The sequence below is a fragment of the Notechis scutatus genome, chromosome 1, assembly GCF_049901735.1.
Source record: "Notechis scutatus isolate UNSWTSFEM ecotype Mainland chromosome 1, rNotScu1.2, whole genome shotgun sequence".
Lineage (NCBI taxonomy): Eukaryota > Metazoa > Chordata > Lepidosauria > Squamata > Elapidae > Notechis > Notechis scutatus.
Window position 1 is genome coordinate 306,411,273 of NC_142009.1, and position 16,332 is coordinate 306,427,604.

The following is a 16,332-nucleotide window of genomic DNA, read 5'->3' on the forward strand; positions in this document are numbered from 1 at the left end:
TCTCAAGTTGTAGAGGTAGAACATTAAAGGTATCAAGAGAAGGATTCTTACTGCAATTCACTTGCAGGCTAGCACAGTTTACATATACCAGTTAATTAAGATAGGCCACCTTCTATTTCATCAGGAAATTCCATAAGCACCTTTTTTAATCACTCCCAGGTGTATGTTTCTATCATGGCAAATGATGACCATGCCAGAGAATCTGAATAATCACAGTCTGCATATACAGTATAATGAAGAGTTTAGTTTAGGTTTGGTTATATAATAAATAGATTTGCCAAAACATTATAGGCAATGAATCAGAGATTCTCTTTTACCAATACCTGAAATGTCGCATTTCACCCTTTCAATGACATTTTGTGCATTTTTTCCCATACCAAGCCTTACTGAACATAGCTGTGATATTGCTTGTACCAGCATTCACACAGTGACATCAAGAATCACAGAAAGATGGTTCCCCCTCTTCAGCTGTTTGCAAACCAGTATTATTTCTACACTCTTAAACATGGCTTTAAAATGGTATTGCACTGAACAAGATGGCAACTTTCCAACTATACTTTATAACTGTATCTTAAGCTGATATTTGACGTATAGTTTAGACATTAGCAGTTGATAATTAGTTGCTAATTTCTGAAGGTCAAGCAGATATTTTAAAAGCACAAAGGCAGGGTAGGCTATGTGTATATATATTTTTTAATTAATTAACATCTTAATCAAATTGCAACCTTGATTGGTCAATAGAATATTCTAGTTTTGCAGTGTCATCATATAGTATCATGCCAACATGTTAAAATTTTAGGGGCTGACCATTTCTCTCTATCTTCAAGCACAGCTTTGTTTTGCAGAACCAGGTAATTTAATTGGCACTGGTTTTTATTATAATGCCTTGACTTGGCTAGGAAAGAAAACTGTCAGTGCCTTTGAATTATCAATGGAGCTGCATTCTGCATCCTAAAATGGTTTATTATTGCAGATCTTAGTATGAAATATTTAGATGTTTCATAGTTGCTGCTTCTTTTATATGCTATCTGGATTTGAGCAAATGGAACAGATGTGGTCTTCAGGTGCATAAAACATAGCCTATGAAGAAAGCTATGCACAGATCGAAAGCTCAGAAAAATAGCATTCACTATTTTTTTTCCTGTCTGCAGGCAAAATCTGTTTCTGACTTACTTCAACTTTCTATTTTTCTCTTTCCTTCATTTCCTCCTAACTTCGATAGACAAAAACCAGGTGTGAGAAGCTCTGGTATTAAAATAATATTCAGTACTGCTATAACCATGGTGTACTTGTTTTCTTTGGACTCAGCTACCTGATCTCAATCTCTTTGTGTTCTACGTGATTTACTTGCATTTTTACAGTCATGATAGACAGAGACTAGAATTGTGACTGCACATATGATGGGAAATATCAAAGCATGAGAAACCACTGGAAGTATCAAGTATAAATATATATTTCAGTATACCTGGAAGGTAATACCTCCAGGAGCCAGCGGCTGCAGCTCTGGAAATGAGAAATATAGGTACTCCTCAATTTATAACCACAATTGAGCCTCAAATTTCTGTTGTTAAATGAGACATTTGTTAAGTGAGTTTTGCCCCATTTTACGACTTTTCTTGGCACAGCTGTTAAATGAATCACTTAACAAGTTAGTTGTTAAGTTAGTAACCCAAGTGTTAAATGAATCTGGCTTCCCCGTTGACTTTGCTTGTGAGAAGGTACATAGGATATGTACATGGGACATAGCAACGGTCAAAAATATCGACCAAGCATCTGAATTTTGATCACATGATCATGGGGATGCTGCAGAGGTTATAACTGTTCAAAATGGTCGTAAGTCACATATATCGGCACCATTGTAACTTTGAATGGTCACTAAACAAGCTGTTGTAAGTCGAGGACTACCTGTACTTAAGTTCTGACTGACTGAAGATGACTGCAAAGAATATAAATCCTTCCATTCTCTACCATTCTATCTGAACTGTAGAATCTTCTTGGATGAGAAGTGAAACATCTTCAAGGAAAAAACAAGGAAATCTAGTTGCCTTTTGAAAAAGAAGCTTTGGGACGACCTAATTCTCACAGTACTATCAAATGTCTATACATATTTACCCATGTTGTATGGCAGAACTATAACTATTATTATGGTAAGAGCTTGGTGGTGCAATGGTTAGAGTGCAGTACTGCAAACTACTTCTGCTGACAGCCAGCTGTCTGCAATTTGGCAATTTGAATCTTACCAGGCTCAAGGTTGACTCAGCCTTCCATCCTTCCCAGGTGGGAAAAATGAGGACCCAAATTGTTGGGGGCAATACGTTGACTCTGTAAATCGCTTAGAGAGGGCTGTAAAGCACTATAAAGCGATATAATAAAGTCTAAGTGCTATTGCTATTGCTATCCTTCTTATCTTTACTACCTCCTCTTATTGGTATTATGATGATGATTACTGTGTTTCTTTGCTTGTACACTGAGAGCTTCTGCACAGGAGACAAATTCCTTATGTGTCTAATCACACTTGGCCAAATAAAGTATTTTATGCTATGCTATGCTATGCTATGCTATGCTATGCTACTCTCTTCTCAATAAATGAGAGAATTTTGTTACTGCCAATCATAAACCACATACATGGATATTGTCCGGTCCCAGCAGAATTGTTCCTTAAATATACTTTTAAGAAAAACAGAATTCTTAAAGGAGAAGATTCCAGAAGCAATCCCTCGGCTTTAGGTCTGATGAGGATGACAATCAAAAAATGCTGGAGCAAATCCTCCTGGGCTGATGGATTTGTAAACAGTCAGCAATGGAGTGAATCCATACGGAGCAGATCTTCTGTCTGTTCTGTTGCTGAAACTTGTCAAAATTCCAACAAAACCTCTAACTAGAAGCCATGACAGATTGAGAATTGTCTTCACAAGTTTCTTCCAGATCAGATATGGCACTTTTACAAATATTTCCAAATGAGAACTGTCTAAGGAAAGTTCCCAAATAACTAACCAAACATTAACTGGACTTTAAATATATTCTACTACAATTACTAACGCTATCTCATCTGGAAATTCTAATATGTTATTGTCTTAGAAATTAAATGTACAATTACAGGATGTAACCTCTTAAAATACATCTGCTACATGATTAATAGTAAAGTCAGTGGCAGGTTCTAGTATAAAGTCTGCACTAACTAAATTTTATAGCACCAAATAATACAGGGACAAGTAAATTGAAGGGTTTCCAAGCAACAATATGATCCCATATGGGTGTCCTTGGGCAGCTTAGTTACTCTTTGACTTGCAACTAAAATTTATTGCTACTAATTTTCAATCTTTTGTGTTTATCCAGAATAATAAGTGGAAAAGCATGGAGAGCATACTTTTAAGCAGTTTATTGTAGGAAACGGACAGTATGTGCTTCCTTTCATAAAATGAAGCGTTGTGTGTGCATTTCTTCTTTCCCTTCACACTGCATCTGTAAACTGGGAAGCAACAGGGTCGTTTGCACATATTCCTCCATAAGTCATATGACCAGGAGGGAGAAGAGAAAAGGGGTTCAGAAATGGAACAACCAGCAATATTCTGGCCACTATCCAAACTGCCTGTTTTATTGAGATAATTTTTAAAACTTCCATTTTCTCTTTCTCTAGTTATTGTTCTGGTGGGCTGGCAGGTCAAAAAATGTACAGGTAGACAAAAGTCTGAGGCCCCTTAACATAATTCCCTTCAAACATTTCTTCTGGTTGGGGTTGTATACAGCATAAAAAAACAGAAGTAAATGCAAGGTGTTTTTTTTTCATCCCCACAAACATAGGTAGTCCTCAACTTAGACCACAATGGAGCCCAAAAATCTATGTTGCTAAATGAGTAATTTGTTAAGTGAGTTTTGTCCCATTTTATGACATTTCTTGCCACAGTGGGAGGTAGGGACCAGGTTGACTATCACTGGCTTAAAGCATAGGTGTCATACTCGCCAAGTCATGTTGCTGTCATATGATGTTTCACAGCGTTTTTCCCATTCGTGGAGCTGGAGTGGGCGTGGCCTCTGTGTGATGCATCCGGCCTATGGGCCGCCAGTTTGATACCCCTGATTTAAGGGGTTGCAGGCAGGTGCTATGTACACACCCATACATAGGAATCCAAAGGATCATGTTTGAGTCATTGAAGCACTGTCTATCACGACTGTTCTTTAAAGTTTAGGGCAAATGTGTTAATCAAACTAAAACTGTTCAGAAAGTGTATATTGGACTATAATTCTCATTTCTAAGGTTGTTTTTTTATATGGACATTCCCTGACTTTCAACTCTCCCAATTTATTTTAATGGATTGTTCTTACTCTGGCTTTTACTGTGAAATGTTTTTCGGATTTAGGATTTGAAAAACCACCGAGAATGAGAATTGAGAAATAATTAGAAGTGGTATAAAATGCTTCAAATAAACAAACTCTAGGGTGGCCATGATGGCTGGAGATTATTTATTCATTCAAAATATTTTTCAACTACTTGTCTAATTACAAAGTACCCAACATTAAAAAACAAGATAATTAAAAATGGAATTAAATATACAACCAATATTTCAGCCAACAACCAATCATAAGCATGAGCTTAATAAATTTCGGGTGATAAAGTAGTCCATAAAATAAGAGCAGCTACCCTAAAGACCCATCCTTCTGCAGATTATAGCCTGGTTTTCAAAACCAGCGGAAACACAAAAAACACAACTATCCCTATTTTTTTTTTTAAAGCCCAAGTATTGGGAAGGAAGAAAAGTAAGAAAAAAAAAAAAAAAAAATAATAAAAAAAAAAAAAAAAAAAATTTAAAATAAAAATTTTAATTGGGGCCCGCAAAAAAAAAAAAAATTAAAGTATTATTTTTTTTTTTTTGGAAAAAAGGGGGGGGGGAAAATAAGTAAAATTGTAAAAAAACCCGCACCCGGCGAGGGGGGGAGGGGGCAGTAAAGAGTTTGTGAATACACGAATTGAACACAGCATAAAAAAAAAACATCTAGTTAGAAATGATTCTATCCCCTATGATTTTACAGCCCAGGCATGCTGGTTGGGGAATTCTGGGAATTGAAGGACATACATCGTTAAGCAAATGCCATGAAGAGCAAATCTGTTTTTCCCAATTGGCAAAATGTGGTTATGAGACTGCAGGACACTGCAAACATCTGTATACAGAAGCCAAACTGCCAATGCCCATGTGAATCATGTTACTATGGTACATGTTTGTGTATGATCATTGTATCTTTGAATCGGGTTGTAAGTAGCTCTGGGGAGGTCAGTCATAACTTTGAATGGTCACTAAGAAATTGGCCATTAAGCAAGAATTACCTTTTTTATGGCAATAAATTCTTTTTCTGTGTTCATTATGAATGGACATCTAATGCATTTTTAAACTGGATGACATTTGCATGCCATCAAAGAGAGGAAGTTTTCAACTACATGCAAAAAATGATGGATTTGCCTTCAGCAGATTACCCAGAGAATCCGATTACATAAATACTTCAAAAGCAAAAGGAAACAACAGCTAAGTTCCAGGTTTAGATTTGTACAAAGATTTATCAGGTGCAAAAGTCACTCAGGCTTCAATGAATTTAAAGCAAAGTTTGTTTACAATGGTGACTTTCGTCTCGCAGTATGGCTTAACAATATTTGTTTTAAGAAAAAGCTTTAGGATAGATTGCAGATTTGGGTAGCAAGAAAAATGCAACCACTTTAAAAGTTAAACTACACCTTTCATTTCTGCACTTTTCTAGAAGTTTGTATTCCCAGGTACAAAATGAATTTAGTTAAATGAAATGTAATAGACCTTTTTTTTGGTTCTGTAGAATATATGAACTTTCTGATATGCTGACTTAGAACATATAGCAATGATCTGCCAATGAAGTAGTACTTATTCTGTGTCACTAATTCATGTTCACCTATCAGATCCAGCATAGTTGGCATATATTTTGTATTTATTTGTACATTTTGCAGTATGCATTTCCAATCTTCTCAAAGGAAATGCATAAAACATTAAGGCATGTATTGCCTATCAAATGGTAGTCAACCTCTGATTAGGTACTGTCCTTATTTTTACACAAACATTTCAATTTTATTTTAGATGACAGACAGTTGTTTTTAATCATATGAAGACATGTTACCACCTGACTCTTAATTTTAAACAATCTTGTTTTCCAGAAAAAGCATACAGCAATGACTATTTGATCTCACTTCAATCTTGCACAGCTCTGTACCTATTTCTATGTAGACACAAAGCAACTGCTTATGCAATCAAAAAGAGATGATCTTATCTCAGAGAGAGAAAAGAATTTTGATTTAAACATAACATCTAACATCTTGTAACTTCAAGAATATTCCTTGACTTTGACAGGGGTCCTGATTGAAAGGGATTGTTTTCCTGGATGCTTGGATTTTGGACAACTTTTTTTTTGGATATTTTCAACAAGCTATAGGTTCTAAGTTCTGGATCAATTCTTCAACTTTTGAGATTCTTCTTTATTGAAAGGATATTGCTTAGGAGTCTGGGATGATAAAGTTAAAAAAATGTCTTTCTTTGTGCCTCCTAGCCACATTAACCAGATTTGTCAACTGAAATGCTGCCACCGAAAAACAATAACATAGCAGTTGTTATTCCCAGAAAAACATCAGTGTAAAATCTTGTTAACCTTTTACTAAAAAAATAGTGCATATATTAAAGGTCACCTTTAGGAACATAATTGGCTTTTTAATGAATTACTCAAAAGGAAGCAAAACAAGTAGTAGTGTAGGTGGAAGGAACAACTAACTATACTGTACATCCCAATCTTTGGTTTTCATTCTCATTCTTTTTCAAAACCTACCCTTCCCTCTTTTTTTTTTTTTTCAAATGGAAAAGGTGCATTGCCTTCTTCTCATATTGGTTTGGTGGAAGAGGAGGAAATAATTGCTGTGAAGAAGAGAAAGGTGAGCAATGCAATATTGCAAGAAACAGCAGCAGCCCTCTTTATCTTTTACATATATCACTAGGAATAAACTAGAGCAGTGGCCCCCAACCTTTTTTGTGCCGCGGCCCGGTACTGGCATCACAAAATGATCCGCAGCCCGGTACCGGCATCAGCATGCATGACAAGGCAAGGCGAGCGACCGGCCAGCCAGCCGTCCCTTGCTTCTCCCCGCCACCTTCAACTCCTCCTTTGTACCTTTGTCGATGGGCTTCGCTTCGGGACGGTCGCTCGGCTCGCCTTGCCTTGGGTGCTGAAAGAATCCTCGCGCCTTAGTTTCGTTCGAAGCCCCCCCCTTCGATGAAACTAAGGCGCGAGGATTCCTTCAGGACCCAAATGCCGCTTTCCAACCGGAAAAGCTCACCCGGAAGCACTTTCTCGTCAAACAAGATGGCAGCGCCCAGCAAACCGGCGGCCCGGTAGGAAATGTTCCACGGACATTTGGTTGGTGGTTGGGGACCCCTGAACTAGAGGACTGAAGACCCAACTTCTTTTTCTGAAAGTCTTAAAGCAACTTCTGCTCCATTTGCATACAAATGGTCCCAGACTTCACAGGAACTGTTGGCCATCTCAGCTCTTGAGTTAGGAGGAAGTTATCATCTACTCTTACAGGCCACTATTTTATTAAAACATCTTAGGATCTCCATGGAGCAAAAATGTAGCTTAAAGTAAGAACGGTTAATACAATACGTTTGCCAAAGTACAGGTAGTCCGTGACTTACAACCATTTGTTTAGTGACCATTTGAAGTTACAATGACACTGAGAAAAGTGACATATGACCATTTTTCACACTTACAAGAGTTGCCAGGCCAGGTGATCAAAATCATCTTTTGTGACTTTCTGACAAGCAAAATCAATGAGGAAACCAGATTCACTTAACAATCAGGTTACTAAATCAACAACTGCAGTGATTCACTTAACAACTGTGACAAGAAAAGTCATAAAATGGGGACAGAGCACACTTAACATTTTTTTCATTTAGCAACAGAAATTTTAGGCTCAATTGTGGTCATGTTGAGGACTACCTGTACTGCAATTTTTCTTCTTTTTTCCACCTTCTTTCTGAACTGTCTATTTATTCAGTATCAGTCAAGATGATAAAGTCATTAGAGTCAAATGTCTGCAGTCTACTAAAAATTATTTTTGACCTCCAAAGGATGAGCGGGAACCACCTTTTAATAATGGGGGACAGATGATCTTTTAAAAAGAAAAAAGCTAATTACGCTTTTCATATATTTAAAGCATCCATTTTACTTATTAAAAGGAGTTCTTTTTAAATTAAAAAAATAAAATTAAAAGGAGTAAGGTCTGGATATCTGAAATACAGCTCTCAGTTTACAATGTACTTGAGCCTACAGAAATAATGCATTCCTCTTAAGAGAATGAATTAGGATTAGGATCTGAAAAACTTCTATTTCTCACTCAATGTTCCTTGATTGTCCTGGGGTCTTCCTCAGCCTGAATTACTAATGCAGGCAGTTGTATGGACACAATAGGGAAGAAAGCACTTATTTTGCTTTGAGGTTCTTGTAGGATGAGTTGGTCTTGATAGTATTTGTGTGTGTGTGTGTTGGGGAAGACTCACATGAATCACCATCAAGGATTTGTGTGTGTTAGGAGAAACATACTATGACATAGTTGGGCAACTTTTAACCTAAAGCTGCATACATCTAATATTTGGCCTTTGGTGCTGAAAATAAATGATCATTGAAGTAGATTACAAGTAGCTTCCTGTCATTTATCAGGAAACAATTTGGTTTCCCAATCCTAATGGCAAAATTGGACTATGGGAGGAAAGAGAATGAAAGAGGAAGAGAAACGACATTTATACTTATATTATATAGGTGTGTCAAATATTTGTATTTGTGTGTGTGTTGTTTGTGGAGGTATGCAAGTAACATGAATCTTCCATCAGGCAACTTATAAGATCCTTGTTACCAAAAAGACTGCTAAACTATGCACTATTCCAATTAATTACATGAAGAATGTGAAATTATTGTGTTAGAAAAAAAGAAGAAGAAAAATCTGTTAGTCTCTTTTCCCTGTGATTTTTTTTTTTACTTTTCCCCTTTTTTATAATCAACTGAAATCCTCACCCATGTCTTTTGGGTCAAATTCAGAGCTGGTCTACTGAAATCAATGAAGTTTAAATCAGACATGATTAATTGAAGTCAGAGTAATTTCAATAGGGCTTCTTAAAGACTACATTGACTTATACATTATACTTATTGAATAAACCAAAATTGCCTCGGTTCCCACAATATGTTAAGCCATTTTCACAAATAATGCATTCACGTACTGTGTAAAAAAAAGACCCCTAACTAACCAACCAATCACAGCCCTTATTGCAATGTCTGAACTAAGTCGACATTTAACTAAAACAGACTTGCTTTAACCAGTCAAAACTGGTTTTGTGTAAAAAGAAAAAAAAATCAGGTCTTCTATATAGTATCATAGAATCTGGAAGACATCTTGGAAGTCTTCTAGTCAGAAAGGTTTTTTGTGGCCTTTCTTGCAACAGCTGTTATGTGAATCACTACAGTTGTTAAGTTAATAACATGGTTGTTAAGTGAATCTGGCTTGTCAGAAGGTCACAAAAGGTTATCACATGACCCCGGGGCACTGCAACTGTCATAAATATAAGTTAGTTGCCAAGTGTCTGAATTTTAATCACGTGACCATGGAATGAACACAGCTGGAATGAAAAAGCTGAAATCTACCGTAAGCACCTCAATTTAGGCATTGTTTTGCCAATACTAATCCATCTTGGCCTATAACTATTTTCTGGATGGTTTCCGCCGCCATACCCCCCCCCCCCTGAGGTGGTATTCAGCAGTTTCTGACCAGTTCTGGAGAACCAGTAGCAGAAATTTTGAGTAGTTCAGAGAACTGGTAAATACCACCTCTGACTGGCCCTGACCCCATCAATTCTCTGCCTCCCGAGTCCCAGCTGATTGGCTGGGTCTTCTTTTGTTGCCCTGCACAGGAAAATGGAGCTGGAAAGCAGGTTAAAGGGATGGGGAGGGAATGGAGATTTTACAGTATTCTTCCCCCGCCACGCCCAAGCAACGCCACACCCACCAAGCAACGCCCACAGAAACGGTAATAAAAATTTTTTTGAATCCCACCTCTGCCAACCCCCCCAAAAAGTTAGCTTTACAGGGTTTGTTTTAGATGAGTATAGTACAGAACCAAAGGACTACTTCTAGCTAAGAATGCTTGTTATACAGAAGTATGCAAATATCTCAGAATTTGGGCATTAAGAGTGTTCCTATTCCCAGTAAATCTAAGAATCAAGGCCTTCCCTGACATTTTGCGAGATGTGCAGACTCTTTGGTAGAGTGGAGCACGACTGTCTCAGCTTGCAATTCCACAAGTATTTATCTATCTTACTTAGTTCAAAACAATTTGCTTTTGAGTTGATAGGCCTAAGAGAATGCTGTTACAAACCATGTTTACTTCTGAAGTGATTACTCCTTGGAAAAAAAAGTCATTTACACTGCCCTCTCTTGTTTTCTTAATGGCCTTGACCTATTAAAGACTAAACCATGAAATCCTCATGCTCAATGGATGATTACTGATCAGGTAGGGTTAAACATTTAACTAATTTATTTTTTAAAAAAGTGGTATCAGTTTGTGATGCTGAATGAGAACCAAAAAAAAGCAGTTCAGTGTAAGAGTTAAAGGCAGGGCTGTACAAATCCTTCGATTGGTTTGCTTAAGCATTAAAGTAGATAGGTCCATGCCAAGTGCTTCAGAAAAAGTTCTCATTAGTCTCCACTCATGTGGGGAGGAAAAAATCAAGTGTCCATGCATCCATGTACAAGTGAAAGTGACAAGGAACAGCTTCCGAAGCAGCCTCACCAGCTGTTTAAAAGGTGAGATTGCTTTTAATGATTCAAAAGGAAGGGCTCCCACCAGACCAAAAGAGAAAAATATTTACAAAACCCTTTTGGGGTTGTGCTGATATTAACTAGCATTGGGGTGGGGAGGAACTGCTGTGATTGGACTCCTAGTACTGAATGTTTAAAATACATATTGATGGAAGGCAAAGAAATATCGTGCCCCTTCTTACAATTCTCATTCAATTTGATGAAAAAGAAGTTGCTTCGGACTTTTGAGAAGATAAATTTGAGATAATTTTTCACAAAGGGTACGTGGTATTCCTGCATCGATTTAATTACAAGGTAGCCCCCAAAAAAGAAATGTGTAACTATCCTGCCTTCCCTGTACCATTCTCTTTCCAGTGGGCTGCAACCTGCCTGGCTTCCTACTTCAGTTAAATTCCAGGGGAAAATACTGATGAAGTCTCCTTGCATTGAGCTTTTCAGGAGCAGTGTTGCAGTCACTTCAAGGGAGAAGTCCTTTATTTTGGGAAATGGCTGGATAATTCCACTTTTCTCTGGAGAAATAATTTACCAGATTTCTCTAACTACTTCTTTGGCAGAAAATTAGATAGATAGATAGATAGATAGATAGTTTTCTTGTTATCCAATGAACAGGAATCACTCTTACCTGAGAGATCTCTGGGGAAAAGCATACATAGCTATAATTTTACTTTTCTGATGATTTTCAAACAAAGGACACAGGTAGATGGAAAATGAGAGAAAAACAAGAAGGCAAAGGATGCCTGCATGATTCTTACTGAAGCAGTTGTCATATTTCTTTTAAATGCTCCATACAGGATGCTTTCATGTTCACCTGATGTCCTCCAACTGACAGAAAAGCCACATGTGCGAATTTAAACAATAGCACTTCTTCTCATTTTTAGCATGAGCACTTTTGCTAGCTGGACAACCTAGCTGGAAATGAGAAAGTGCTAAGGCGCTGTAAATGGAAGCTCATTGCTAAAACAAACAACATGCTAACCCAAACATCATCCTGAGCCTAGGATGTGTCCACGCCCCATCTATTGGCTAAGGCAGTGCCAAAAGCAAAGTATTCTCAGCAGGGATTTGAAAAGTTAGCTGCAAAGCCAAGAGTGAGGTGAATGTCTTTGTATATCCAGAAGCAGACTGCCAGCTCATGTTTGAGTGGAACAATTCCCAGCAGAACTTACATGCAATCAAGATACCTCCCCCCCACCAAAAAAAAAAACCAAGCGCAGGATTTTAAGGGCATGTAGTACATTGATTTTCACATTTCATAATAACTAGAGCAAAACCACATCAACACAGGATATAAAAAAAGAAAAGTGATCCATGTCTTTGTCAGTTACACCTATGTGAAGATCCTTTTTCTTTATGAAATAACAGAGTTGACCCCCTAAAAAAGTGTTCCTGAAGATTAATTAAGGACAGCAAACTCTAGGGAATATCATTTCATCTCTTCTTAAAATCTGGCTTGCATCAAGCAAAGCTCTCTCACAGTGTTAGCATACTGTTAAAAGTCTATTTTCTTTTCAGTCCCTTCTATCTGCCAAAAGAGCATATTTGTGTTCCCGTCATAAATTATTGGGATAGAAAACATGATGAAAAAACATACAACTAATAGGCCTTCCTATTATTTATATTTTTATAGACTGTTTTTTTTTTAACAAAATACCTACAAAAAATCATGACTATGGAGACAAGAATCTATTCAGAAACATTTCTAGCTTGGGAATATGATTTAAATCTTTTGCATTGGTATACTGTCCTCTTTGCCTTGAAAAATATCATTTAGCTCATTCTTTTCAAATCCATTCCTTTTTTGGAATTCAGTGGTGGACCACCAACAATAATTCACTCAAAAATATTGACAAAGTTTGGTATAAGTAATTAACATTTAGGGACATCATGACAAATCATACTGCAATATATTTACTGATTCCCTCAAAGTCCTCTAATGAATATTCACCAAGATATTTTCCATCATCCTGAGAAATTCCAATCTTCAGTTCCTATGACTCAAAATAATCATGAATGAACTTCATATACAACCACTCTAAAACTCTTTGAATGTTCCAATGATGGCATTTTCCCACAACCACGTAAAAATAAACCAGACTATGTTTTTCAGGCTGAATTCACATTTCTTCAAGAACTCAGCTATTCGTTGACTTTTTTTTGTCTTTTGTTTAGAACGTTTGCCAGCTTAATGGAAACCGTTTTAATACTGAAAAATCCAACACCGTTGGATACAATGCTAAAAATTGGAAGAAATAAAGGTAATCAACCAGAATCCTAGAAAATAAGCCTCAATGTTAATTATTTAAACAAAATAAATTCTTTTTAGGTTCAAAATTCTACTTTGTTGCTCACATCACAAAACTAGTTTACTCCAATATAAACCTAGTAGTGTTCAGTGGGGCTTCGTCTCTAGTAAGCATAGCCTGGATTGCTTATCTATATATATAACACTTTGCTAGAGCTGACAACAATTTAACAAGGTCTTATGGCCTTTATCTAAGGTGAATTAGTTACTGCAAGACATACAAGAAATTTCCAAAGCAGACTTAGCAGTCAAGACATGAACTGGAAAACTTGTCCTCTTCCAATTGTCATCTCCTCCTTGACTTAAAGGAGGGAGTGACATCCAGAAGAAACTTCCACAGGCAGACAGCGTTTTGAACACAGAGAAAACAACATTTTTTAAGAAAAAAAGAGAAATTGTCATTACTCAAGAAACATAAAACATAAAATCAAATATTAGTGCTGCAACATTTACACTGAAATGAACATTAGCAATTAGATGATTTGATGCAAAGGTTTTTTTTTTTTTAAAAAAAAAAGATGAATGAATATTACTGGTAGCTTCACCCCACCTCCCATTTCCCCCCCCACCCCCACGGCCCATCCCTTTCCTGGGAATTATTGATCTGGCTTTTCTCACTGAGAGGGGGAAAGCAGGCTCTTGCAGTCAAACTGAGAAGTGGTAGTGACAAATGCTACTGCATTTGTTTAAGCAAGTGTTCCCTCACATCTTGGAACAGAAACATTTCAGCCTGCGGAGAGGGCAGAGATGCTCCTTTTGCAATTATCACGTTTGCAGAAACACATTCACTAAAACAAATGAAGTAGCACCTCACTGGTTCCCTGCATGCCATTTGCTCCCCTGGTACACCAAAGGAGGAGATGCAGCCCATGGCAGAGGGCACCAATGCTTACTGACAGAGAAGGGCTAGACTGTTTGCCTTAAAAGAAAGAAATGAGTGTGTGTGTTATGTGTGTGGAAGGAGGGGGGGAGAGATATTTGGCTTACCTTATTTTCTCCATCTCTGCCGCAGAGGCCTATAAGAAATCAAACAAGGAGCAAGTGAATGGCCAGGGAGCGCTGGGTTCCCCGGGCAGATTAATGCATAGTTCAGGCTATATACCCCAAAGACTTGCTGCTGGCCGGTAACTCCCAAGCCCACTGCGAACAGAGGCTAGGTCTTGGGGTGAGCATTAACACGAACACACATACGCATACACACACAGAGAGAGAGAGATACACACACACACGGGCTGAGAGATTGAAACTCCAGCAGAACGCAGCAGGCTGCAGAAAAGACGCTGGGCACCCAGGAGGCCTGAGCAAGCATGGGATGACTCAATGTGGAGCGGCGAGGAGAGGCAGGAAAGAGAGCGAACCGGCGTGCCAGTAACAGGTTACTGTGCCGCTCGGATGCCAGGAGAGAGAAACTTGAAATCGCAGGGGCAGACCCGGGCAGGAGCAGCGGCAGCAAACAGCGGGAGGGGGAGAAGGAGGGAAAAAAAGAGGAAAGGACGGAGGGAGGGACGCGGTGGAGCGATCTGAGACTGCCGGCTGGAACCATCCAACGGTTTAAGCTTCGCTTGGAAACCGGAGATGTTTGGCACGGGCTTGGCGGGCGGGCGCGGGCGCGCGCGCGCGTGTCTTTTTCCTCGTCACGTTTCCAAAGATCTCGACAGATGGGAGTGCGCATAAGCCTTGAAAGTCGGGCGGAGAGTTTCAATGATCAGCGGTTCTTCCCCCACTCTCCTCCAAACCCCCCAGCCGTCCGCCCCCGTAATTCAGTGCCTTTAAAATTAACAGCTCTCTGCATCTCTTTCTATACGCTCCCCCTTTCCCCCCTTCTTTTTCTTTCTTCTTTGCCTTCTCTCCCGCTTTCCTTTCCTCTTTGCAGCAGCGGCGCCGCGCTGCACCAGGCACCTCCCCGCCCAGGCTCGGATCACACACCTCGGGGAAAGTTTCAGGGCGAGCCGTTAGCCTGAGCCTCCCCCTCTCCTTCTTCTTCCTCTTCTCCGGCTTGCAGCCCACGGACATGGCCAGGAGGAAACCTCTCTTCACCCACCGGTTCCGCCCGTTCCCCGCAGAGCCGGGGAGGAGAGAAAGCGCCAGGCACACGCAACCCTTCCGCTTCATGTTTCGCATCCCGCAGCTGCCGGCTCTCTGCCTCCCGCAGCCTGCTTCCTAACCTGCCGCTTGCCAGGTGTGTGCTGGACCAGAACTCCCAACAGCCCCGACCGGCGCAGGCCACGCTCGGCCGGGGATGATGGGAGATGTAGTCCGGGACGCCGGGCAGGTGGCGGTGTACGGAACCGGGACATCGGGAAGCCTCGCAATTAACCCGTTGCTTCCCGATGAAGCCATAGAGCGAAGCTCTGGTCAGCAGCGAGGTGAAGTGAAGTGCCCCTTGCCTCTTTCCGTCGCCAGATTCTTACTACAATTAAATCCAGGACCTTTCGTCCCGATTTTGTGGATGAGAGAGTAACATCACAAAACAAGCGTATCATCACACATTTTCCAAAAGTATCTTGCCTCAAACTCATTCCTCCCCCCGCCCCCAAGAAAGTAAAAAGATCCCTTACTTTTTAGATGCTCCGATTTTATATACCGTAGTACGTGCAACAGAAAGTGCTTAGATACGAAAGCTAAGACGAAGTAAAGTAGGAAATGAGCTTCCATGTGGCATCACTTCGTTGTTGTTTTTCAGTGAGAACAGATCCCCAAATCATTCCTGTTTGCCCATAATCCATTCACTTCACAGTTTCTATATTACGTGATATCATTCCCCCAAACCATTGCAATTCTAGTGAAGTGCATGGAGAATCTTGATTCACCTCCCCCATTTTCTCATATTGTTTGGTGTGCAAGAATAAACACCCTATCCAAATGTCACATCAATAGGTGTGCCTGATTACCTTAAACCTCAAGAGTAACAGTTGGCATCTGCTATACAACTGGAATGTTCTCCCCCCCCCCAACCCCCAATCCCTATGGCCTTGTGTTTCCCAAGCAACTCGCGTATGCTGGTGCAACTTCCTGAATCAGCCCACGTCTCCTATGTTTTACACAAACATAGGAGATCAAATTCAGGTTCCCATTTGCATCAGTGCACATTCCTATGTCTGTGCATGCTTCATACAGCTGCAAGGAAAGAACAAAGAGAAAGATAAGAGGCGTGTAGGGAAATA

The 16,332-nt window shown here is 39.4% G+C and overlaps 1 protein-coding gene across 4 annotated transcripts in view; it reads right to left on the bottom strand.

The window, feature by feature from the left end:
* Positions 1 to 15,344, bottom strand: part of BEGAIN (brain enriched guanylate kinase associated) — a 169,165-nt gene extending 153,821 nt beyond the window's left edge. For 2 of the 4 annotated variants that reach the window (XM_087952174.1, XM_087952173.1), the window contains exons 1-2: positions 15,095 to 15,344; positions 14,156 to 14,184 (exon numbers count right to left, since the gene is read on the bottom strand). In XM_087952174.1, coding sequence (XP_087808300.1) covers positions 14,156 to 14,184; positions 15,095 to 15,289 — 224 coding nt within the window. In that variant the 5' untranslated portion in view covers positions 15,290 to 15,344. Of the gene's footprint in view, positions 1 to 14,155; positions 14,185 to 14,270; positions 14,691 to 15,094 lie in introns of those variants that run through there. The other 2 variants (XM_087952175.1, XM_087952176.1) reach the window with 2 other exon arrangements.
* Between the last annotated feature and the right edge of the window lie 988 nt (positions 15,345 to 16,332).